Source organism: Cryptomeria japonica, chromosome 5, assembly GCF_030272615.1.
Source record: "Cryptomeria japonica chromosome 5, Sugi_1.0, whole genome shotgun sequence".
Classification (NCBI taxonomy): domain Eukaryota; kingdom Viridiplantae; phylum Streptophyta; class Pinopsida; order Cupressales; family Cupressaceae; genus Cryptomeria; species Cryptomeria japonica.
In genome coordinates, this window is record NC_081409.1 from 403,551,528 (window position 1) to 403,578,951 (window position 27,424).

Below are 27,424 nucleotides of genomic sequence, written 5' to 3' on the forward strand. Positions count from 1 at the left end.
GGTTCTCACTGATGGACCAAGGGTGTCATAAAAATGACAACAGTGTCCAAGTTAGTATATTGGCCCAAGTGAAAGATGAGCATCAAATAAAGCAAAACAAAGGAGAAAAAGCAATGAATTTGAGCCCTTCATTCAAAGTGAATTTGTAGTCCCTTTTATTTTGATGATTCTTGCTAGCTTTCTTCATGTAATGCTCTTCCTCATACTTTTATTTTCATATGGACATTTGGCAGCAAAATGTCTTACTTTCCCACAATTATAACATTTAAAAGGCAACTCACCTATATACTTGGCAGATCCTTTCTTATGCTTCCACACAAAATGAGCTTTCTCTTTGTCTGATTTGTCATTGGAGCTATAGGCTCTTTATTTTTCATCTTTTTTGTGGCTTTGAATGCTGCCTCTCACATAGATGATTTCTCCTTTTTTGACCTCATTTCACATGCCGTGTGGATCCTATGCAATTCATCCATTGCAAGTTTATCTAGATCTTTTATCTCTTCAATAGCGGAAACGTTAGCATCAAATACCAAGGGAAGAGACCTTAATACTTTTTGCACAATCATTTTGTCTTCAACTGTGTCACCAAGACCTCTTATGGTATTGACATGCACTTTATAAAGATATTAAATATGATATTTTTTGAGAAAGTTATTAAAAGATTATAATATATAGCTTCTAGAATGTTGCAAAAAGGAAAATAATATAGTTATAAGAAGCTAAAAGGATTATTATTTAAAGAATAATTTTTAAATATATATTTTTGGAAAGTTCCACAAGGGATTATGAAAGGAGGTTGAGGAGACTCATTTTATTCATTCTTGGAATTGGTATTTTATTAAAACCCTAGTTGTGGAGTTGACCAGATTTCTACCACCCTAGGATAAAATCCCTTAGGTGAAGATTGGTTTTGGGAGTTAAAGATCTTCCCTAGCCAATACAGATGGACTCACATAGGATTCACATTGGACCTGAATGTTTGAATTTGAAGATTTGTGTTGAAAAGAGAACTATTCTTCCAATTTGGTATTTTTTTTCAAGAATTAGAAGTTGCAAATCATTGAAGCTTTATATAAATCCTTGGAGTACTTGCTTTTTCCTGGTTGTACTACCTTGAAGATGATTCCAGGTATTTCTAGCTAGCCGCCCATGTTCTTGGCCTCTCATGGTTACATTTGCATTAAATGGGGGTGTTGATTTGTAAAGGGACGTAGTATGGAGTGAAGGAAAATTGTGAGCATTTTAATCCCTTGCTGGCCATCGGATATGGGAGTGGGTGTGGGAACTTTGAAAGAGAGTCAACCCACCTTTGAAATGATTTTGACACCTTTAATGCTAGCCACCACATTAAAGGGTGATTGCTAATGGTCATTGACTGTGTTGCTATCTTTTGGAAAGAATAAGAAGGTTAAAAATGTTGTAGAGCACTTGACCACTATTGCTGATTGGAGTGTAAAATCAGTTTCAAGCTGTTAATGTATTAAGTTTGGTCAAGGTTACCAATCTATTTTCATGTAGTTGCTGATAACTATACTCAAAAATATTATTTCAGCATTTCCTATATTAGTTAAGAGGTCAAAATTTATTAGTTTTAGTCGTGAACATTTGAATGTTCGTTTCAGCCATTTGTACGACCATTGTTTGCTAAAATGTCTTGGTGAAATTCAATGAATGCAATATGTTAATGGAAATCTCAATGAATGACAACTGTTTGTGAATATGTCAATGATCGTTAATGTTAGTTTTAGCTTTTCCTAGACACTAAATCATAAATTTTTGATTGGTACTGTTGATGTATAGCTTCGGTCGGACTTCTTAGGGCCGATCATATTTACAAATGTTTGAAGGGCTGAATCGGCCATACACATTTTATATGCCCGACTTATTATTTCCGCTATTTGTATTAAAATGACTTATTAATAAATACACCGATCACCTTGGAAGTCGTGACCCTTGGCATAAGACGTGATTATGAAGAGTCATGCTAATCATAATATAACTGATGTCTAAATGAATAAGATGTGTTGGTTAAGGCCGACTTTTGGTAAAAGTCATGTTGCTTGATCATGTTGAGATTGGATATATAAATTGGTGCATTCCATCTCCTTTGGCAACTCATGTTGATCATCAAGCAGATCGTATTCTTCATCTACAGAAGTTCGTGATATATCTACAGCAGTTCGACATTTATCTACAGCAGTCTAATAAACATCTATAGCAGTTGTATGCTCACAGCAGATTGTATACATTGAACATAAGTTTTCAATAAATTGTTTGATGCTAGGAGTGATACAAGTTCATTGTAAAGACATATTGTAATTGATAAATGATATAAGAAATATCGTTGCTGGGTTTTTCACCTTCAAGAGGAAGGTTTTCCCAAGATAAACTTTGTGTAGTTGTATTTGATTTATCTCTATATAATCTGATCATTAAAATTTAACATGGTATCAGAGCCACGGTGAAAGAAGATCGTGATCAGATTCTATACAACTTCTAATCATTCTCTCCTCTCTTTCTCCATCTTGCAGTATGTTCAAGTCTCGAAAATGGTGAACGGTCTTAAAGTCGAAGATAGGCTTGAAGGTGCATCTAACTTCACCTCATGGAAGATTATAGTGCTCATTGCACTTGAAGAAAATGATCTTCTTCAATTCATAGTGGAATAGGATTTATCCGAACCTGAAGATCATTAGGAGAAACTGCAATTCAAGAAAAATGCCATCAAAGCAAAGAAGATATTAATCGACTCCGTGAGGGATCACTTGGTGCCTCTCATCTCTAAGATGACAACTGCAAGAGATATGTTCAAGACCTTGGAGGGTTTATATGAGATTAACAACGTAAGTAGGGCTCTTGCCTTGAGACAATAACTCCACCAAGTAAAGATGGCAAAAGGAGATTCAGTCATCACCTCCTTCATGAAAATTTCAGAATTAAGAGATCAACTAAGCGCAATTGGAGATCAAGTGATAGATAAAGATCTTGTTATGCTAGCCTTGAATGGTCTGCCTCATTCATGGGAGCCATTTATACAAAGCATAAGTGGAAGGTCTAAATTACCTAAGTTTGATCGACTCTGTGCAGATTGTATTCAAGAAGAATCAAGATTGACTGCTAGAGAAATTGTCAAGAGTTCTCAAAATGAAGATACACATGTTCTTGCCACTCAATCTACCAAGAAACGAAAGTATTGGAAGAAGGGCAACTTCAAAAAGAATAGAGATTTCAAATCAGATTCTGCACCTGATTCTAGGAAGAGGAAGAAAGATCTCTCTCGCATCCAGTATTTTAGGTGTGACAAGTTTGGTCACTTTGCAAAGGATTGTTTGACAAGACCTAATCATCAAGGAGCAAACACCAATGAAGTCTCATCTCAGAAGGAGGTTGAAGATAACTCCAATGGTTTTTCTCTACACCTAAGTGACGTATTGTTCGTACCAGGGATCAAGAGGAACCTTGTGCCTATTTCAACCTTGGAGGATAAGGGCTATCAAATTGCATTTTCTGAAGGAAGAATTCTTGCTTGGCCTAAGAAATCCGGCATCAAGACTGCTCGTGTGATCGGAAATCGACATGAGAGTTTATACAAACTCTCCACTCTTCCAATTCAAACTCTTATTCATGATTCTTCCAGTTCTAGCAAACTTTGGCACAAAAGACTTGGACATCTCCACTTTAGGGCTCTTCCATCACTGGAGAAGATAGTAAAAGGTATTCCTAAACTTATTCATGTAAATGATGGTACTTGTAAAGGTTGTGCTATGGGTAAAAATATTAAAAGTCCTTTTCATTGCAGTGAAAGTAGGTCTAAAGAAATACTAGATCTTGTACATTCAGATTTATGTGGTTTAATGTCAATTCCATCCCTAAGTGGATGTTTGTATTATGTAACTTTTATAGATGACTAGTCTAGGAAGACTTGGATTTATTTCTTAAGGTCTGAAGAGTCTGATGAAATCCTAGGTAGGTTTAAAGAGTTTAAAGCTCTTGTAGAAAATATCTCTGGAAAGAAAATTAAAATTCTAAGGTCTGATAATAGAGGTGAATACACCTCGGGTAGCTTTTGTGATTTCTGTATTGAGGTAGGGATCAAGAGGGAGTTCTGTGTTCCTTACAACCCTCAACAAAATGGGGTTGCTGAAAGGAAGAACAGATCTATAGTTGAAGATGCAAAAGCTATGATTCATGATCAAGACCTTTAGATTTTTCCATGGGCAGAAGCCTCTAGAACAACAGTGTATGTTCAGAATAGATGTCCTCATCAGATATTACAAAATATGACTCCTGAAGAAGCCTTCTCAGGTATCAAGCCTGATATTAGCCACCTGAGAATATCTGGTTGTCTTGTGTATGTTCATATTCCCAAGGACAAGAGAACCAAGTTGGAGCCTTCTGGCAAGAGAGGAATATTTGTAGGCTACAGTGAAACCTCCAAAGCCTACCGTATTTACATTCCTAGACAGAAGCAGATAGAAGTTAGCAGGGATGTCACATTTGAGGAAGATGTTGCATTCAGGAAATCAAAGGGCTCATGCATGGAGATAGATGATGAGACTCCTCAAGACATAGATGCTGATCATGCTTCTGAGATTCAGAGGGAGACTACAAAACCTGATATGAGTAATGACCCAATTGAACCTTTGGATCCCACTTATGGGCCTAGAACTCGAAAGAGACCTCTTTGGGCGTGAAACACTATGCAGGAAGCAGAAGAGTTTGCTGCTCCTAGAGGAACATTCAGAGAAAGCAAAAGACCACAAAGATTTTTTGGTTATGTTGCATTAATGTGTAATTTTACTGAGTTTGAACCTTCTAGTGTAGAGGAAGCCACAAAACAACAAGTTTGGAAAGATGCAATGGATGAGGAGTATCAATCCATTCTCAAGAACGATGTGTGGGATATTGTGCCTAGACCAAAAGGGAAGTCTGTTGTATCTTCCAAGTGGTTGTACAAGATAAAACATGCAGCTGATGGTAGCATTGAAAAGTACAAGGCTAGATTTGTGGCTCTTGGCTTCTCTCAACAAGAGGGAATAGACTACGAAGAAACATTTGCTCTTGTTGCTCGCTATACTTCCATTAGAACCATCATTGCCATTGCGGCAGCTAAGGGATGGAAGTTGCATCAGATGGATGTGAAGACTGCCTTTCTCAATGGTGTGATTGAAGAAGTCTACATTGAGCAACCTGAGGGGTTCGTGATTCATGGGAAAGAGTCTCATGTGTGTAAATTGAAGAAAGTCCTATATGGTCTTAAAAAGGCTCCTCGGGCTTGGTATGAAAAAATTGACAAATACTTAGTGGGTTTGGGTTTTTGCAAGAATGATACTGATCCAAACCTTTACTTCAAGGTATTCAATGGTGATATGTTGATCTTGGTACTTTATGTTGATGACCTATTTGTTACCAGAGAAGATCATCTCATTGATAGATGTAAGGAGTTGACTTCCAAATTCGAGATGAAGGACTTAGGACTCATGCACTTCTTTCTAGGGTTGGAAGTGTGGCAGAGGCCCAATGAGATTATCCTAAGTCAAGGAAAATACACCATCGATATCCTGAAGAGATTTGGAATGACAGATTGTAAACCTATGTCCACACCAATGGAAACTAACTTGAAGAAACTAAGAGAAGCTGCAACTAGTTCAGATCTTGTGGACCCTACTATGTACAGGTAATTGATTGGGTCCCTGATGTATCTAGTTAACACTAGACCAGATATTTGTTATGCAGTAATTGCTCTTAGCTAGTTCATGAGTAAACCTAGACAAATAAATCTAGTTGCAGTCAAGCATATCTTGAGATACTTGCGTGGCATAGTTGGATATGGCTTGAAATACTCTTCCAGTATGGACCTGATTCTTGAAGGATATTTTGATTTTGATTGGGCAGGGAGTGTTACTAATCGAAAGAGCACTTCTGGTTGTTGCTTCAGTTTGGGATCTGCTATGATTTCCTGGTGTAGTAGGAAGCAGTCTTCAGTAGCTCTAAGCACTGTAGAGGTAGAATACATTGCAGCATGTGTAGCAACTTGCAAAGCAGTGTGGCTTCGTAAGCTCCTTGCAGGATTGTTTGGTCAATCATTGGAGCCTACCATCATACATTGTGATAACCAAAGCTGTGTAAAGCTTTTAGTCAATCCAGTATTTCATGACAGAACGAAGCATGTAGAGATTCTGTACCACTATATTAGAGATATGGTACAAAGGAATGCTGTTCAGTTGAGATACATTTGTACTGAGGAACAGACGGCTGACATTTTCACCAAGCCTCTTGCGAAAGTGAAATTTGTGCATTTTCGAGACAAGCTTGGAATTGTGGAAAATGAAGCTCTTGCTGAGAGGGAGTCTCAGCATCAGTAATTACTTGATATGTATTATAATGCATTCTTCTCTGTGAGAGAAGTTTGAGGTGCAAGCCCTTGTCATGCATTCTTCTCTGTGAGAGAAGTTTGAGGTATCAACCCTTGTTGTGCATTCTTCTCCGTGAGAGAAGTTTGAGGTTCCAGCCCTTGTTCCATCCTCTGCGAGTAGGTATGGTGGATTCACCCTCTACAAGTAGGCATGGTGAATGTCATGTGAGAGACTTCATGACTTAGCATTTGTTTATACTCAATCTTTGGGAATAGCCATGATGGATATGACTATGTAACTCAGATGTCGAGAAGAATTCCTCCCTAGCTAAGAGGGAGTGTTGATGTATAGCTTCGGTCGGACTTCTCAGGGCCGATCGTATTTACAAATGTGTGAAGGGCCGAATCGGCCTTACACATTTTATATGCCAGATTTATTATTTCCTCTATTTGTATTAAAAGGACTTATTAATAAATACACCGATCACCTTGGAAGTCGTGACCCTTGGCATAAGACGTGATTATGAAGAGTCATGCTAATCATAATATAACCGATGTCTAAATGAATAAGACGTGTTGGTTAAGGCCGACTTTTGGTAAAAGTCATGTTGCTTGATCATGTTGAGATTGGATATATAAATTGGTGCATTCCATTTCCTTTGGCAACTTGTGTTGATCATCAATCAGATCGTATTCTTCATCTACAGCAGTTCGTGATATATCTACAGCAGTCTAATAAACATCTATAGCAGTTGTATGCTCACAGCAGATTGTATACATTGAACAAAAGTGTTCAATAAATTGTTTGATGCTAGGAGCGATACAAGCTCATTGTAAAGACATATTGTAATTGATAAATGATATAAGAAATATTGTTGCTGGGTTTTTCACCTTCAAGAGAAAGGTTTTCCCAGGATAAATTTTGTGTAGTTGAAATTTTGTGTAGTTGTATTTGATTTATCTCTATATAATCTGATCATTAAAATTTAACAGGTACCATGTTCCCTAACCGTTCGATGAAATGTCCTTGAACTTACATGAGAAATTTGCAAGTTTATTGAGGAATTTTGATAGACACATTGCAGTAATATCAGAGTGTATATGATTGTTTATGATAAATGCAAATATTCAAGAATATTCCAGTGTGGGATATTAGATGGGCTTTATTTTGAAAGCCCCAATGTCTTCAGAACCCCAATGTCTTAATATCACACAGTTGTATGATGAAGTTTAATGCCAAGTTGTATGAAGAAAGTGTCCAGAATTTGGAGAATGAAAAATTGTAAGAGACTAAGTATGGCTTTGGAAAGAAGTGAATCTATGTGATATGAAATATAATTTCATGTGGTGCAATAAATTCTGCAACTTCAGAATATCTTATGATTCTCAGATAAAGCTCGAGCTGATTACTACCCTCCAAAATGAACCTTGATGGAAAAAATTATGCTAATCAGCGCACTTTTGATAGTGCTAGTCATGAGGAGGCTGATACTGATGTATTGCCATGGCATTGAATTTCTTAGCATGCTACGTGTTTGACATTCAATGTAGTTTTGTATTGTATTCCCAGAATTGAGTTGAGAGAAATGATCCCCTTTTCACGACTTCAAAATACAATCCTGGTGTATGCCTTTTCAATGGAAAAATGGAAATTCGGTTAGTCGCTCTCTACTCCTGATGTCTCAAGGACAAGACAACACTTCCTAGCAAGGTTTGAGGCTAGAAGTACATCTATATGTATGCAAAAAGTTTTGATGTGTTGAGTGTTGTACCAGTCATCCACTAATGTTATTATATTCACATGATGGAGGGATGTTTTCTGATAATTTCTTTTTGATGTAAGCCATTTATCGAAGTCATTTTTAGACCATGCTTCTATTGAAGCATGTTCCAAATTAGCTGCACCATTTTTGCAAAATTTCATTGATTTATTTTTCTAAGCAATCAGATATGACGGGTTTTGCTGCCAAAATTAGGACTCACACCATTATCATGCTGCTTAACTCATTAGGGACATGGGCCACAAGAAGATAATCCTAGCAGTTGTTTGAACTCATTGACCTCACCAGTAGCCTACCTCTTTTGGAGTCTGTTATTTAGCTATGTTCAAGTCAGTTTTACAGTTGATGTTTAATTTTGCTTTTTAAGTATAAAGTTATTCATGATAACTTAGTGATCAAGGTGTAATGAAATAATAAGTTAGAGGCAAGAGCTTGGTTGTTTTACTTATGTAATTCCTTCATTTATTTATAATTTAAAAGTATATTGACTTATTTTATAATCACACTGTATTTGCATTAATTAATGTATGTACACTCTTTTCTGTTTCATTTTATACTGGAAGTGATTGGGAAGACATTTTAATAGAGAATTGCATAAAAGTTTTTTCAATTAGAGAAGAATAAGTATAGGATTATATTTTTTATTTGACCCAGAAGTGATTTTGATTATTAACAATTTGAATTCAATTTTATATTCATAAATATTGTAGAAACTAAGGCTGGAAATAATTTGCAGTTATTTTCAGTTTCCTGTTCTGAGAGTTTGTATTATCCAAAAATAATTGTTTAGAGATTGTTTTATCTTTTTATAATGCCAGGGTATTTTAGTGTAATATAACATGTTATTTTCATGTCTTGTGTGGTGTTGGTAAAAATTCTAATCACTATAAGGTGAAGAATGTGTCAAGGCTCAAAAATATAGAACACAGTCTAGATCCTGTGTAGAGTTTTAGACAGTTTGTCATGTTTCCTCATGTTTGCCTTTGTCTGCTTTCCATAGGATTTTGCTGTTAACCTAGTTGAACTTTTGTTTTTGCAGTTCTAACCTAGTTGAACTTTTGTTTTTGCAGTTCTCTGAGCCACTGTAAAGTGCATTTCAGGCAATGGAAGATTCTCTTGCCAGTCAGCTTCCCGAAGCGAATGCTCTGCCTGATGGATTTTCTGAAACGTTTTCTGAAACTTCAAATTGCACAGCTTCAGCTAGAGAACCTGATAAAATTAAAACCCTTGAGCAGGAAGACAATATTGTTTTAGATGGAATAAATTCTGTTACCGAGATCACAACCCAAGAATCAGAAATGGTATCCGCATTATATACTGATTTGTGCACTCAACAGGCAGCATCAATGACACAAGCAACAGAGTTTTGCATAGGAGCAGGTAGCAGAAATCCCATTTCAGGTAACAGAGTGGAGAAAACAGAGAAAGAAAGGAGTTTCCCTGTGCCACTGTCTGATAAAGATGCTAATGACTTTCCCGATGATTTGGTTATATCATCAAAGACAGACTGCTTGATTGACAAAAAATTAAAACATGAAAGTGAAATTCTCGAGAGCAGTGGTCATGCTACAGATAATGGTCATTTGTCTTCCGACAAATACCAAAGCCCTCTTGATGTTCCATCATTATTGTTGACAACTGAAGGATCAAGTATGGAGCCACCACAGAACACTGGTTATACTGAATTAGGTGGTCTGAAATCTAATCAGTGTATGTTGTGCTTACCTGTACCATTTTGGTGACACAGGCTAACAGTTGTTTTCCATTGGTTATACTGAATTATGTGCTTTGAATTGTATTCAGTGTATGTTGAGCTTATCTGTACCTTTTTACTGACACAGATTCACCGTTTTTCCCCTTTGTTTTGCAGCTTTTTTTCCTCAGAATTTGCTATAACTGATTCCTCTTGTTTATTTCTTACTTCAAAAATGATATATGTATTGCCATACCAATGGACTTATGTCCATCATACCATTAATCAACTATACATAGGCTCTCTTGTTGATACTAGTGGATTACCAATATATACATAGTAGCAACTAGCAACTATCAACTATCCCAAAGGCTGCTTCCCTACTTCTGTTACAAAGCCAATAAAAGTAGTACAAAAATGTTGCAAGGTCCTTTGCACACCGAAACATTTACCATTTGAGGATGAACGAGCTTTTTTGAGATGACGTTGGTGTTGGTCACAAGATCATATAGCTTCTTCATGTTCGAGAGAGCAAGTACCAGAGGAAAGCAAACAACTTCTGTCAAGTGGATAAAGGATTGAGTGTCCTGTGGATTCATGATAACGGTATTCTGATTGCTTAGGGTGGGCAACTTGTGAGGAGTAGTGAATAAAATTGAGAAGTTCAGCCCCCAAGAAGCCTATTCAAATCTGAGGTTCTGGATGTGGTGGGCAACTTATGAAATAATTGTCTTTATTTGGATGTGTGTACATTTATGTTGATGAGGAAGCTTAAGTGATTGAGGTTTTCTCAAAGGACTTCTTTTCTTGGGTTGGAGATGATGTTTGTGAAGAAGATTTTTAATTAGATACTTTGTGGTTTTCACTCTATGTCATGCACTCATTTTAGTGTCCATTTTCTCAGATGTGTTTTGGCCTTTTGGGATTTGTTTAGCCTGTTTCTGAGCTTAACATCCTTCATCAAGACAACATATTGACCTAACCTTAATTTTTTATTTTTTTCCTGCCTATTCCCAACTTGTTGGCAATCTGGGTCACTTGGACACCAGTGTTACCTTGGTTGCTAGTTGATTGCAATAGTGTCTCTCGATGTTTCAAGTACAAATATTGTTGGAAAACCAAAAAATATTGCTTTAATGTGTTTATAATGGATACTTTTCTTGGGCAATCTTATAAAAATACATTTTTGTCTCATTTTGAAGTCTATACTGTATGAACAACTCTTAATTATTTTTACAACTTAATCTTCTTTGCCTTTTTGGCTGTTCTTGGGATTCCAGGTCCAACACTCTTTAAAATCCGTTGTAGCCATCATGACTACTCTTCCACAACCAAAACCTTGCATTCCTTCCTTGCCCTCTTATCCATGCATCTTCGAAAATCCATCCCCCTATTTATACCATTGCAAAGCATCAAAAACACTCTACTAAGCCTTAAAGGATTTTTATGCTACACCTTTTGCATCTAACACCAGTACATCTGCACACTTAGGAGGGATCCCTAGCTTTCCAATTTGTTGTTGAGGTCGTCTCCTATGTAGAACTAGCCATTTTTCTTTCCCAAGTCATAAATTTTTGCTATTAAAATCTTAGCATCAGGTTAGTGAGTCCAGATTCAACAACTACTGCAAAGACTGTGATGAGAAGTTGCAAATTCATAGAGAGTTTCGTAAGCATCAAAGAAAAGGATGCCTATGCATGTTGCAGGTTGGTAGCGTGGTTTGTATTGTTGGCTACGTAATCATCTTGATTTTGTTTGTTTGTTCTAGTTTAGATGCCTATGTGGTTTTTGAGGTCACAATAGCAACTTCTTAATAACTGTCATAGTTTCTCATATAACCTACGTACTTCCTAGGTTGCCTTCATTTTTGTTCCGAAATCCAATCCAGAACTTTTCTGCTAGTTTCTCTAGCTTTCTACCTTCTTTGATGAACAAATCAAGGAGGCATCTTATCTGCTCTATCCATTTCAATACTTTAGATTATAGCACTGTTGATTTCCAGCTCTGTTTTTGTTTAATTAATATAGTTTTGCATTGATTGTATTGATTTGTTTCCTATGTTCCCCCAAGTTTTCGAGATGGGGACAGCAAGGGATATGTTTCTGGTATGGGGTACTTTTGGGCCATTTTTTAGGAACGACATGGGACTAGTGTTAAAAAAAGGGAAAATTTTAAAAATATAGAGAAATTTCAAATATTTATATCATGACATTGATAAAGCATTCATCATAGACATTGTAGAAGCTTAATACATTGCATTAATTGAGATTTCACATGAGAATAGACAAACAAATTAACAAAATTTAAATGCTTTCATTGTCAAAATTGGAGCTCGAGTCCAAGTCACTGCCAGTATAAGAGGCTGCCTCAGGCAACAGAACCCCAACCAATCTTTCCTGTGTCTCCTCCTCATCGATTTGTATAGCATCTTCGGGTTCAACATCCCAACATAACGCTAGAGTCTGACGATACTAAGGAGTCTGTCAATCTTGTAGTAGCAAAGTACTGTGTACAGCCATTGACTTCTTCAATCGTCTAGAGCTAAGGTTGTTCCTCTTGACTAATTAGATGAAGCTATATGTGGACCAATTCTTCTCTGCAGCAGAGGAACTGTCAACCTATGAAAGAAGATGAATGATAAGTATCCTAGCCATGCCACGTAGAAAGTCCAATAATGTAGCTCTATTTGACCTCACCTCCGATTTGTTGAAGGTTGGACCACAAAGATTGATGAATGCAAGCCACTGATTGCACAGTAAAGCAGATTCCTCTTCAGTATACATTTTCTGTCGTTTGAAACAGACCAACAGACTGGGACTCCAGGTCACAACCTCAAACTATAATGAGTCAGTGTGATGTGCTCCTCACTTGAATTGTATGGTGGGCTCTGACTTGAATCAAGTTGGATGGTTAGTAGAGGTCACAAAGTGAACTGTGGCACTCAAGAGGATCTTTGGATATATGTCCATGTGAAAGACTGATAGTTATTCTTGGCTGCTTGAAATTCGCTTTTCAATTAGACATCCCAGTTGTAAATTTTGTTATGCTCCTGGAGTATAAGTTCTTGACCATCTATCCTTTTTGGTTCATTTTCGTATAGAATAAAATCCATAGCTATCATTTTCTAGCACTCATGAACATAGAAATTTACTGAAAGATGTTTATATATTTGATTTGAGCTTAGAAGTCCTCTAGCATTTGAAGCTTATTAACAATTGTAGAGCACCCACAGGACTGCATTATTTTCTTTTTCTTACAAAGTTTGGTTTTTTGGTTGCATTTCTTCATGTTTGGAACAGCTACGGTGAATGAACTGGAGAAAGGGGAGGGCAAAGTCTCCCAGGGAACTTATCGGCATAATAGCAATGACAACTCAAGATCATTGAAGCCGGTTAGTTGTTTTTGGAATATGATTCTTCTTTTATTATCAATTGTATTTTTCTTATCTTTCTTGAGAAAAAATGCAGTTTTTTAGATAATATCTTTATGTAATGAAAGAATTGAATCATTTGAAATGATGAAACAGTTTAAAAATATGACTTACTGAAAGACAGAATGGATATTGATGGGATGTCATTTGGTCTTTTGATGTTATAAAGAAGAATAAACAAATTTAGATGGAATACTATCAACTTTTCTCATCTTATAACACATCTTAGAGGACTATTCTTTTGGGTAAACATATTTATTGTATTGATAAAGTGTTACAGAACAGCTAAGTTTTGGCTTTTGAGAAATTGACAAATATTGGTAACAAGTTAGACAAGCGAATAGCATGCTAAAGTATAATGAAGATACTACTGCTGCATAGCAGTCAGTCATTTAGAATACCTAATAACATATTGCATCTACAAAGTGAAAATGACAACTTACAAGATAAGATTAGCAATGGCCTAGCAAGCGGAAGTCTATAAGATAACCTGAATCAGAACAAAAACTGTTGTGGGCATTTTGCAAGGGAGAGGGTGAGGCAGATTGACGAAGGTGCTTCTCCTTGCCTTTGGCATTGTTGATTTTTTGGATTGGTTTGGCTGTTTTCCTAGAGCTATATTTGTCCAAGGCGCTCCCACAAGCTCATTGCTTGAGGCCATAGAAGCTGTATGGGGCAAACTAGTACCTTGGAGAAGTGCCCCAGTCAAAGTGTCTCAAGACTTGGGTGAAGAGCTTGAGTTGGAGGCAGAATATATCTAAGCATAGACACTCGTTGGAGGAAGAATATTTCTTGGAAGGAGGCATTCTCTCGCCCATTTTTCTCGATTGTGACATTCATCCCTAACATTTGGGATCAGAGAATCAGTTGCTGCTGAGGCAACGATTTCATGGCTTGTAGGGTTTGGAATAGCAAATAATTGGTGGTCAGTGATTGTAGCTGCCCCTGAGATTCTCAACAATGTTCTAGGCAGCCTTGGGATGAGCCAGCATTGATTTCTTGGGTGATGTTTTGAGGCTGACATGATGTTGTCACTCTCGTTGCCTTTGTACTGCTAGACTCCCTTGTCCATGTTAGAGAGTTTTTAACAATGATGGCAGTGGAGAGCTACATATGATGAATAATCATCTTAGTGTGACTGTCAAAAGGGATATCTGTGAGTTAGATTCTGCATTGACTCTTCCTGTAGCTAAGAGTCGCTCATAAAAGTAGTTTGGCTCCATTGTATAGTCAATGACAGGTTTTGCATAACAGCACTAGCATTCTTGCAGGGTTACAACCTGTGCATTGTTGCATTCCTAGATAAGTTGAGCTACCTAACTCTTTTTGTGAAAAAGACCTTGATGGAGTATACATTTTACTATGAGATTGACAATACTTTAATGTTGAAAGGACTGCTGGAGTTGCTAACGGTCACTGGATGCCAGCTTTCCAGTATGGAGAGTGTCAAGACTCTTTTAACCGAAGAATCATCTGGAATGTCTTGATGCTCTTGAGTATGTGATGCAACTCAGACTGTTTTTTCCTTCCCTTAGAATGGCGAGTTTGAAATCTTAATTTTGAATTTGATTTGAATGCCTTATGGTACACCCTTTCTAGTTAGGATATCTAAGTGAAAAAACATTTGAGCAATTTTTTGATGAACCTTCTATAGTAATTGGTATAACCCAGAATGGACTTCAAAAATTGATGTAATGTGTTGTAAAATCTCTATCAAATCTTTCAACAACTTGTGATTTTTTTTTTCAATTTTTAGCGCAGAATCATTTTGTCAAACAGTTGGCATTCAGCTGATCTGTGTTTATTTCTCAACTTGTTTTGCAGGAACATCATAAATAACCATCATAGCATTGAATTCTAATCTCCAAACATTGATATTATTGCATAATATAATTAACAGATAAATTTTGTGTAATACCATGTGTTTCTGATATAAAACATTATGCTCAGACATTACAACAGCAATAATTATATTTCAATTTTTTTATATTCCAAATGGCTAACCTGCTTGACCTGCTTGTCCCGCTTTAACTACTTGAGCTACTTTAAAGTCTTCTGTTGACTGGTCAAACATTCGCTTCTGCAAACTTCAAACTTTCTTATAGTTGTAGGGCTCCCTAACAAAGAAACGGGACTCGGACTCGGCTCGGACTCGGACTCGGGACTCGGCATCAGACTCGGCTCCATACTTGGCTGGACTCGGGAAAGTGAAAAACTCAAGAAATTTAGAGATTTTTAAAGATTTAAAACTTGTTTCAGACACCCTTTATTGAATACACCTTAAAGACACAAAAACATCATCAAACTCGGCTCATTTGATTACATACACAAGTATACATCAATCACATAAGCATAAATGCAAATTGTAGCTGAAGAAAATAACAAGCATAGATATATAAATATTGTCAAATGTATACAATATTACAAAACTCATGTAATAAAAAATCCATGTCATCATATGATCATCATCAAATGTTTCATACAAATACCAAAGGTAAATAGTAAATGCTAAATACAACTACAAGTGTACAAGCCTATGGCTCAGAGGGCCGTGCAATTGAACCCTCTCGCCCTGGCCCCCTACGAAGGCGTTTAAAGTAGGTCCTGGATGATTCAGCAGCCATAGTCGCTCCCCGTGACACCATGCCATGCTCACCAACATCAGGAACAGCTGTGTCATGCTCACCAACATCAGGAACAACTGTGTCACTCTGAGTCTCAGTATTTCCTGTCTCTGCTCGTGCTCTCTGCTCCTCCTCTGCCATGGCTACAGCCTCAACCTCTATATCTACCTGGACAATCCAATCAATGTCATCATCACTAAATACAGCTGTAGGAGTCCCAGGAGTTGTCTGATTCTCATTGGCCCACTCTGCTTCAAGATCAACCTCATCTAGAATGATAGGAGACATGTCAACTATTGCATTCTTTCTCATTCTCAGGCGGAGGTTGTAGTGAACAAAGACTAGATCATTCATCTTCTCCACAGATAATCTATTGCGCCTCTTGGAGTGTATGTGCTCAAACATACTCCAATTGCGCTCACAACCTGATGCACTGCATGGTTGGCTCAAGATGCAAATGGCCAACTTCTGAGTATTTGGTGTCTCTGGGCCAAAAAAGTTCCACCAATGATTTGAGTTTGAAATGAGAAAAATAAATAAAATCAGTCTCACTCATGAACTCATTTAACAAGTTACAATATAGTATTGAATAAAACTAAAATTAAGCCTAACAATTTATTTTTACCTGGCATCATAGTTGTCCTACCGTCTTTGGCGACAGGACGAGAGAAGGTCTCCCCTTGTGCATTTGAGAAAATCTGTAGCTCTCGAAAAAGGTCTATCTGAGAAGTACCAGCAGGTCCCATCTTCTCCATGATTGCATATAGCCCATTAAGGACCTACACATCAGCCTTGAAAGAAGGGATAAAACGGAATGCCGGATTCAGATAATAGGTTGCCGCATGGATGGGCCTATGAAGCTGATGATGCCATCTCCTATCAATGATCTCCCAAATGGGACCATACTTTCTCTCATCTGCTCCATAGATGAATCTGATGGCCTCCTTCGCCCTATCCATGCCCTCATATATATAGCCCATTGCGGGCTTATCTCCATCCGCAACTCGCAACAAAACCACCAAGGGCTTAACAAACTGCAAAATTGAAAATATTGTGTAATTTAGAAAAATGAGCAAATAAGAGAATACATATAATAAGTTATAAAACATGAAGTTAAATTGTAGAATTTATAAAAAAATTACCTTCACTATCTCATCACAAGGGACCCAAAAGCCTTGCTCATCAAAAATGCAGTCTGCCATCTCTATCCCTGCAGGGGTGGTAGCATAGGATGAGGAAGACCACTCCTCACCAACAATCATACGTCTCAAGGCAGACTTAGACCTAAGCATGGACTGCAATGTGAGGAAGTTTGTGGCAAATCTTGTGATTCTTGGACGAGCTAACTCCTTCTGCTCTGTGTATTGTCTCATAAGAGCCAACACCCATGAATGATTATATACAAATTTGCAGACATTTCTTGCCCTTTCTACACATATCTTGACCCATGGGATTTTTCCAATATCCTCCAACATGAGGTCAATGCAATGAGCAGCACATGGAGTCCAAACTATAGATGGGTGCCTCTCCATCAATAGTCTACCTGTAGCAACATAATTTGTTGCATTGTAAATTGTAATTAATGGAGGTACAAACTACAAGATAGTAATTAATTTGCAAACAAAATTAGTTTGTAATCAAAAGTTTACCCATAGCAACATAATTTGCTGCATTGTCGGTCACCACCTGTACCACGTTCTCCTCACCCACATCTTCAATCACCTCCTCTATCTGCTCACATAGGTAGGTGGCATTCTTGCAATGGGCGGAGGCATCAATGGACTTGATGAAAATGGTGCCCCCTGAAATAAAAAAATAAAGCTAGGTCAATGATCATTCAATAAACCATTAGATAAAAAATAAAAAATTAAAGACTATATGAAACTAAAATTAATCAATCACCTGCGGAAGAAACAAGAAAATTAAGGAGAGTTCTATTTCTCCTATCCGTCCAACCATCAGTCATGATGGTGCAACCTTTAGTGCTCCATATGTGGCGTTGTTCATCTAAATCCTTTTTCACATCATCCACCATTTGAGACAAAATGGGTCCCCTCAAATCACTCTCACTAGGGGCTTTGAACCCCGCCCTTCATATGGTAATGGCATCAACCATTTGTTGTCAATAAGGAGACCTGTCGCAAAGAAACTCAATGAGATAAGTTAAGTATAAAAATTCAATGAGATAAGTATAAAAATTCAATGAGATAAGTTAAGTATAAAAATTAAAACAATCAAAGTTATCAAACATAAAAGTTAGTAAAACATTCACCTGGCTACAAAGAATGGAATATAGCTGTAGCTCCAAAACCTACCAACTGCCATTTTAGCAGCATCATGGACCTCCTTGTTCCAACCCATGCCCTCAAGCGACGGTTGGGACCCAGGAGTAGTGCGAGGCACAAAGAAGGAATCCAACCTAGATTTACGAATCCTAGGTCCAATGGTAACATTCCCACTACAACTACTAGTGGTAGGAGCATGAGAAGTGGCGGTGGCACTGCCACTTATAGAAGCAGAAGCAGAAACAGAAGCACCAGCAGTAGCAAACTGAGTGGGACGATATAGAGGTAAGGAAGAAGGGCCTCCAACACAACCTAACTGTGTCCCTCTTCCTAAAACTGTCTCTTTCCCAATGGCCACTCGATCCTCCTTTTGTTTCTTTTTTCTTTCAATCTCCTCAACCATTACATAACAATCACGTACGACCTTAGGGACTGCTTTTAGGCATGGTTCGGCATCATGTCCACGCACACCAGCAATATGGTATTTCAGCCTATATATACCTCCATGGAATATTGTTTTGCAAAACATACATTTTGTTTGCCCCTTCCCTTGCCCTAGAAAATCCTCATGATATTTCCAAGCAGGGTCCTTTCTAATGGGGGGTCTAGAAGCTGAAGTAGACATTTTAGGATAGTTTTGTGAAACTTGAAGTTGAGGCAAATTGAAATAATAAAGTGAAGTTTGCTGCAATAAAACATTACAAATACAAAATAAAATTAATACATATTACATACATTCAAAAAAAATAAAGTAGGGTTTGTCAAACCCTACTTTAAAAAAAAAGAAATTTACAAACCCTACATGTAAAGTTATTTCAATTTCAATTAAAGAACAAGTTATGAACTATGAATGCTATATATGGATATGAGGAATTATGTCAATGTCTAATAATTCTGATTTTTATCTGCAGGTTTGAAGGAGAGAGATCATTTAATATTTTCTATGTCTTCTCCAAATGAATTCAATTGGCATATATATCATTTAGGCAACTGGTCAATTGGTGTATTGACCGGTCATGCATTTTAGGCATGACCGATCAATGCACCCATTGATCGGTGCCTTTACAATTATACCATTAACACAATGCTGATTATCAGTTCAAAAACCCCCAATAGCATATTGTAATATCATAATATAATGACTGATCAATATAAAGAATCGGTTCATATAAACACCGATGATTCAAAGTGCACGATGTATATAATCCAACCGGTGCATTTGTTAACCAATGTTAATGCCAAATGAAGCGGTGTATTCATTAACCCCGATAACAAATATGCTCGATATAATTAAGCTCGATAACAGATGTGAATCGGTGCCAATGTTTATGCACCTGATATCAAGTACGTATCGGCGAATTTAACCCAATAACTTATAGCATTTAATATGCTATCGGGTTAATACCCCGATAGCATATTAATGCCAATTAACAATTGACATTAATATGCTATCGGGTTGTTAGCCCGATAGCATAATGATAAGCAATGTTTGTACAATCCGATAATCATATGCAATATAAATCAGACATGAAGCATGTAGATAAATAACAGAACAAGGAAGGTTAGGAAGATCTTATCTTGCATAAGCTACCATGCATTAACACTACATAGTACAACACTACAACTACATACTACATGCTACATACACACATACAAAAGATTTTGAAAGAAGATGTAAAACTTTCAAAATAAATGGATACAAAATTGAATTTTTGCATATAAGAAACAAACTAATCTTCAAAAAAACAACCGTACCTCTTACAACAAGCTTGAAACGAGTTGAAAAGTCTTCCTATCCAACTCTTGATGCACCAAATCGAAACACAATGCAGCTCCAATGTGACAAATTGAAGAAAACTTGAGCTTCCTCCTTGCTGGTTTTTCTTCTATGCACCCTTGTTTTTCTTCCCAACTCACTTTACTCTTCCTTTTTTTGCAAGTGAATGAAATGAAAGTTACTTTTAGGGCTAGAAGACAATTAACATAAAAAAACGGACTTCAAAAAACTTTGCATATTAATTTTTTTTTGTGTTTTTTGTTTGCCTTACGCCGGCCAAGTCCAAGGCTTAGGGCTCGCCGAGTTTGGCAAGTTTGGGCCAAACTCGCCAACTCGGCGAGTCCGAGTCCGAGCCCCTGGGACTCGCCGAGCATGACTCGGACTTGGACTCGCCGAGTCTGGGCGAGTCCCGTTTCTCTGCTCCCTAAAGCCTTGTTGATATATAAAATAAATATTACAACACCTCCTTATGTCTGTCACATAAAGTACGATACTTTTCCAAAGAGGTATGGTAACCTTGGTAGTTGGTGCTAAGTACGATAAACTTAAGATGGATGATCCTCTTGTTTGAAAGCTGTGCTGACTCCTTTGACCGCTTTTTGTATTGTTTTAGACTTCTGAGAGGCTATGCTGGATTGTTATATGGTCTATAAACTTGACTTATGCATTGAACCTCTTTTTAGAGTATATTATGTGGTATGACAGTCATATTATCTGTACGATTCCTTGTTTTCAAGCCATATTGACTTTCCTTCATCTCCCAACAAGCTTTGTTAGCCTCCACAATATGTTGTGCTGAACCTTCAAAGGCTTTAAGCTTTCTGAGCAAAGCTTCGACCCCCTTATGAATGCCATGTCAGACCTTGGATGTTGCGGCTAGAATAAACGTAAGGCTTAAAAGCCTCTCCTTCAAGTCTCAACTCCTTTATGATGAGTTCAAAGTGTATGACACTTTCTTGGTATTGAATAAGGTGGTACAACCTCCTTGCGAGCACAAAATGGTATGGCTGGTGTAGGCACCTAAAAACGGTCAATGCTTGCGGTGTCATACTTTGACACGTCCGTGTTACTTTCTTTTAGGGTTTTGCACTTACTAACGTTTCTTCTATGTTACACATTTGATCTTTATCATTTGTTAACATTGTGTCATTCTTCAACATTCTTTTCCTATTCGATCCTGTTTTCTCGAATTTGAATTTGGGTCTTCTCGATGTCAATCTCAATTGTTGTTTCATGATCATGATCAACTTTTAATGTTAATTAGACATCATTTATCATTTTCAATCATTATCAATTTCTATCAATCTTGATCGATTTATCATCGATCCCTATCAATTATCAATCATCATTTATCATTATCAATCTTTGTCGATTTCCATCAATCCTTGTCAATCTTGATCGATTTGTCATCGAACCTTTATCAATCATCCTTTATCAAATCAATCTTGTCAATTTTGATCAATTTGTCATTGGTCTCTGTCATTATCAATTTAATAAACTTTTGGTCCTTGTCAATTATCTTCTTGATCATGATTGTCATCATTCATTTATCAGATTAATTGCGTCATGACATTGTTTTGACCTATTTCATTCCTTTTCTCCTTTCTAGGGTTTAATAATTCTTTAATTATTAATCCTTTCTAACATCCTCCTTAGGATAAATGAATTTATTCATTTACCCTATGTCTTGTGTATTGGCTAATTTCCCTTTTGTGGGCTAATTAATAAATGAAAAGTTATTAATTATTCCCACATTTCTCTCCCTTAATTTTCTCCTAATTTTGTCAGAATTTGTCATCCCTAATTTCATGCTTCCCATTTCCTATAATTTCTCCCACCATTCCTCCACTAATTTGTCTCCACCTTTTGCTCAAATCAATAAGCTGTTTTTGTGCTCAATTTGTCATAAAGCATGAAACTATGATTAAGGGTAATTTGTCATAAATCATGTCATTCAATTCGCTATTTTTGAATCAATTTGCCTTTTTCAGTTTTCTTGATTCTCTCATTCCATTTTGATGGTCAATTTTCTGTAAATTGAGCTCATTTATCAATGATTTTCATCCATAGTTTGAGTAAATATATGCTGTCAAATTAACTTCAAATCTTCGAATCTTCTTGCCCTTGATTTCAACACATTTGCAATTTGGAGCTTGAGAGCCACATGCCATTTGATTAGAGAAGCAAGAAGGACAATGGAGGGGATCATTGCGAGCATATGAAGGATGGTTTGCATTTGTTTATCTTATTTCCTTGTTTATGTTTTCTTTTTGTACCTTAATTGATGTGGGATTTGTGGATTCTATTAAATGCCTAACTTTTCCTCTCACAGCTGGTATTCACCAGTAGCAATAAAATATATTATTTTTTTAATTCTTTAAAAATCTCTGCACACATGGCACTTAGGTTTTCTAGATTTATCCAAAAACTCTTTCCTTGAAAGCTAATACCCAAATTTGAAAATAATAAAACCTTCAGCACAAATCTGTTACCTGCAATCCTTCAGCACACGCGTGAAATTTGAACGAGTCCACCTACAAATCAGCTAGGGTAGATCTCTCACTACCAGATCCGTTTTCCATAGGGTTTCCGTCCTAGGGATTGAAAAATTGAACAACTCAAATTCCCCAAAGGGTTTTCACCATAGGTGAAAAATCTGGAATGGATGAAAATGAGCCTCTTCAGCCTCTTCTTTAATCCTCTGTAGAACTTTTTAGAAATTATAACTGAAAATCACTTTTTAAATAATATTACTTTTTGTTCTATAAAATGACGTTATTGCTTTATATTTAAATTCATCTTATTAAATAATTAAAATTGGTTGTCTTTTATTTTTCCTTTTTTGACAACTTAACCTTAATTATTTAATTATTAAATTATTTTTTACACATCAAGCCAAAGTTGCGGAAAATACAAAAATAGTCTGAAGGTGAATTCTGAATATACCAACATCCTCTGAAGCTAATTGGAGATCAATACTAATTAAATTTGACACTTCTCGAAAATAGAATATTCCTCCAAGAAGTTTGTAATGCACTCAACATGTTGAATCTGCTCTCGAAAAGAATCAACGGACTCAACTTGATCTCTAAAACACAACTCCAATATATGAACTCCTTTCCAAATTGGTTGGCATTCTCCAAGAAAGACAGAGCTATCAAAAGATGTTGTAATGGCAAAAAATGGGGACATTATAGTCTTCCCTCCCCAAAGATTGCTTGTCCTTGAGCAATGCCAACTCAATCATTGATTGATCCTGAAATAAAACTCAATATGATTCTAGGATACTGAATCAATCTCAAGAATATTCCTTCACCATGATTTCACTGCTCCATTCTGATACAATCATCCACTGCAAGTTTGCTTCTCCGTGAAGCAATTCCACCAATAATGTATACTCCTAGATCCCAAATTTCATATCACCGTACACATTAAAGCTGGAAGGAAGAACATCTCTCATCAAGTCAGCAACATCAATCACATTTCTCCCTTTCAAGTGGCTGATACAAATGATGACAAGTGTTAAAACTGAAATTTAAATTCATAGCTATCCTGGGATCACTTCCACAATCATAAACTGATAATACCTCAATAATACTCAACCTCTAACTGCTATAATGGCAGTCCTCTACACAGAAATTAATCATTAATGCAACATTTGAAAATATGAAGATTAGCAACATGAAATGATTGCAACAACCATAAATCACCAATGTAGAAGTTAGAAATAACTGAACCATGACTGAAAACTCTCACAATTCATCACACTTTCTGAAATTCTGCCAAGCTTGTGAAGGAATTAAATGTTTTCCACTAATAATGAAGGGAGAACAACAAATTGGGAATTGGAAATCATGAATTCGTTATTCAATATCCTCCTCAAAAGAGTACCAAAACAAACGAAACATTATCATAATGAAGTATCTCACCAGAAGGAAAACTCATCTTTTCCATAACCATCTTTTCAATAAGATACATTTAAAGCAAACTGAATATTCTTCTTGGATTCATGTTATCCAATTCTCTACATACCTTGTGCCCGACCATCGAAATAACAAATAGTGATTTCTTCATGATGCAAGGAAAGCTAGGATTGTCATGGAATGTCATATCTTGTATATAGCTTGGTTCCACAAACACCATCTCATGATTAGCTATGAAATCTTGCATATAAACAAAGTAATGACTCTGACCAATGACATCCTCATAGAACTCATCAATCACCATTTGAATTTGCTCCTGAACTGTAAGTACTCAAAACAAATCAGCTCATTTTGCTGATTTTATCAAAATTAGCAGTGCGAAACTGGGACAACAGCTGTAATGATGAATTATTCTTATATGCAAAGGAAATGTAAGGTTGAAATGATTGAAAACACTTATTCAAAGACTGGAAATTCTTTACCACTAAACTCCAACAAATTAAAATTCCATTTCTTGACTGAAGCTACTTGCCAATCCACCTGCACGGAAGCAACTAACATTATGTGTAGACTGATTGAAAGGATGCCAGCTGCACCAATTTTGAAATTTTTTCCAGGACCCTCCATAGAATAGTCCTTTTGTCATCACAAACCTCCAATTAACCTAGCTAGTGAACTTTTGCACAAATACTCCACAATGAAGTGGGTCCACCAAGCTTAGGTTTTGCTATTCTACTATCATGTGATCTCATTCATAGATATGAGAACGGACGGCACAACTTCTTAACTCACCATAGTAATGGTGTTTTTTACTTCTTGGCAAAGTCAAATATGTATGTTTAAACACCATGCGAGGGTTGATGCTCATGCAACATAGAACAAGCTTCATCATGAAAATATACCTTAACTAAATCCAACATATTGCATACCTTGATTCTGTTCCGTTAGTCATTTAGTGGCTGTGTCTTAAAGATGATGAAGGCTTCATGTATCATAAAATTCCATGTGGGAACTTCATCTTCATCCAAAATTAATGACATGATGGAGTGTATGGAGGTTATAATATTCTTGGTGTGAATATCGTTAATGACAGCCCACAAAAATGTAACCAAACATGAATTTTGCAAAAATATCGAGTATAGTTATCCTCTGGACTGCTGAAATGATCCAACCCTTTAAAATTCTCCACAATCAACTAGAAAACCTCTTTCATGATCCTACTGCTATAAAGTTTCTGTGTAATGTTCCCATTCTCAGGTTCTCTTGTAATGTAATTGGTGCTGGCTTTCTGGTGTGGTGTCAATACTTATTTTTTTAGTATCAGTCTGGACACCGATTAGGTCAGTAGGGAGTTTTGTATGGTTTACTATTTTTCATAACTGCTATTTTTGGCAATTGGTCATAGCTTCAGGTTTATCTCAGCTTCAGAGTGGAGTGTCTTCAGTTTTTGGACTTGGTGGATATCCTAAGGCTGGGAAATATTATTCTATTATTTCACATAAAAACTTTAGTGACTTTATGATTTAAGTGAAATAAAGTGTTCAAAATGACCCCTTGGGCCATGCTTAAGGAAATTTTAACTTAAAGTTGTTTTTTAAAGTGAAATTGAAAAACACATAGTGGACGTGGGAATTGGGGAAGAAAATAAAAGACTTAAAAGTAATATTGTAAGTGCAAATAGGGTGGGACATTATAGTGACATCAGAGCACAAAACTTCCTACGAAACTGTTGGGTAACATTGAAGATTGATTTTCAGACGAAACCATGGCATCTAAGGACAAAATGTGGTTGGCCCAAATAGTTTAGGAGACATGTAGAAAACTCAGCTTAGAGTCTCAAACAAGGAAAGTTGATCTCAACACTTCGATCCAATTAGAAGGATGTTTGACTATTGTAAAGCAGATGCCTTCTGATGTGTTATAGATAGCTCTTTTCCCTACAATGGTTTATTTGAGTTAACATAGGTGGTTGAGACATTCAGGTGGTGAGATAAGGCTGTTGGTTACTGCTTGTTTGATGGAGATCACACAAACTTTAGCACCTCTAGGACCCTATGATGATAATGTTGAAATATGTAGCTAAGATTGGATTCTAGTTTAAGTTATTCATGTAATTGGGCTGGGCCCCATTGTAACTTATAATAATAGGATAGGCCCTATTTGGGCGTTCAACTTTATTAGAATATTAAAATAATGTTAATTTTAGTATTAATGCTCAATAGTGTATATTCTATTTTAGTAAGATCTACGATTTTCTCAGCAGTTTCTTATTAGAAACTTGCTATTCTTGTAAATACTCTTGTATTATTTATGAGCGTCTTGCTCATTCTGTTAATCAATCAATTCTTTGAAATCCATTGCGTGTCTCGCATTGTTTTATGGTATCAGAGCCTAGTTCCTTAAAAATTCGAAATTTTTTCAAAGCAAAAAATTCAGTGTGAATTTTTTTTTGTTCTATTATTTTGAAAAACAAAATCGAAGGATTTTTTTTCTATTCGAATTTTTTTTGGGAATTTTCTTCCACAAAATCGCGGATTTGTTTCAGCCTGTTCGGATTTCTTTGAAATTGCGGATTTTCGGTTCACGCGTTTTCCAGGCGCCTGCATTTGCTGTGTAAAAAAAAATCGCAATTTTCATCCTTGGCCGCGCGACTTCGTTTCTTGTGCCTGTGTGTGTGGGTTTATTTGTGATCGCGTTTTTTTCCGCTTGCAGATTTTTTTTCTGCCATTTTTGGACGGAAATCTGCATTTTCGGCTAGGGTTTTGACCCTCCAGATTCAGTCGAAATTTTTTTTGATTGCAAATTCTCGGTGGGTTTTTTGAGATCTCATTTGGGTTGTCGTCAAAATTTTCTGGGTGCCTCGATTTTCGAGCCAACGGATCCAAATTTTGACAGTAGATTCCTTTTGGGTTTTTTGCAAGGATTTCTGGGTTGCCTTCGGATTTTTCTAGGTCAACCGAAAACTTTTTCTTGAAATTCGTGCCTGTCGTACTTCATTTTTTGAAGTTTGTACCTACATCTGCCTTTGTTTTTGCAGTGGGATTCACAATTTTTGAATTCTGTGCCAACGCCTCTTAGTTTTTTTCGTTTTCAGTGCATTGGGAAACGTGCAAATGGTTTCTCTAACCAACCTGATGTTAGGAGGCAGTCAATGCTTTAATGGCAACAATTACAACATCTGAAAACAACGTATGTTGACCATTTTTGAATATAGGCGTCTTGATCAGCTTGTTTTGGGAAAAGAACTCAGTCCTGGTACACCTAGTGCATATCTAGATAAGTTTGATGAATGCAATCGGGAGGCAGTTATGCTTCTCAAACTCTCTGTGACTGATGATCGGTTACCGCAGATTCCTTCCGGCAAGACAACTTTCGACATCTGGAAGCATCTGAAGGAATTGCATGAGACATTCGACAAGAGCCGAGCATTCTGTTTGAAGAATCAGCTGTTCTCCATTATGATGGACGAACGCATGTCCTTACAGGAACACCTCACGAGGATTAAGGACATTCGAGATCAGCTCGAAGCTATTGGTCGGACTATGGAGGAAGAAGA

At 36.7% G+C, this 27,424-nt stretch overlaps 2 protein-coding genes across 2 annotated transcripts in view; one reads left to right on the forward strand and one right to left on the reverse strand.

Moving 5' to 3' along the window:
• The window catches only part of LOC131076485 (uncharacterized), a 265,484-nt gene that overhangs the window by 31,182 nt on the left and 206,878 nt on the right, over nucleotides 1-27,424 (forward strand). The window contains exons 2-3 of the mRNA XM_058013697.2: nucleotides 9,207-9,846; nucleotides 13,129-13,220. Of these exons, the coding sequence (XP_057869680.2) occupies nucleotides 9,240-9,846; nucleotides 13,129-13,220 (699 nt within the window). The 5' untranslated portion in view covers nucleotides 9,207-9,239. The remainder of the gene's footprint in view (nucleotides 1-9,206; nucleotides 9,847-13,128; nucleotides 13,221-27,424) is intronic.
• Nucleotides 17,346-18,083, reverse strand: LOC131876350 (uncharacterized). The gene is made up of 2 exons (XM_059221480.1): nucleotides 17,786-18,083; nucleotides 17,346-17,685 (listed from the first exon to the last, which is right to left on the reverse strand). Exons 1-2 carry the CDS (start codon nucleotides 17,916-17,918, stop codon nucleotides 17,510-17,512), a joined length of 309 nt encoding a protein of 102 aa, XP_059077463.1. The 5' UTR covers nucleotides 17,919-18,083; the 3' UTR covers nucleotides 17,346-17,509.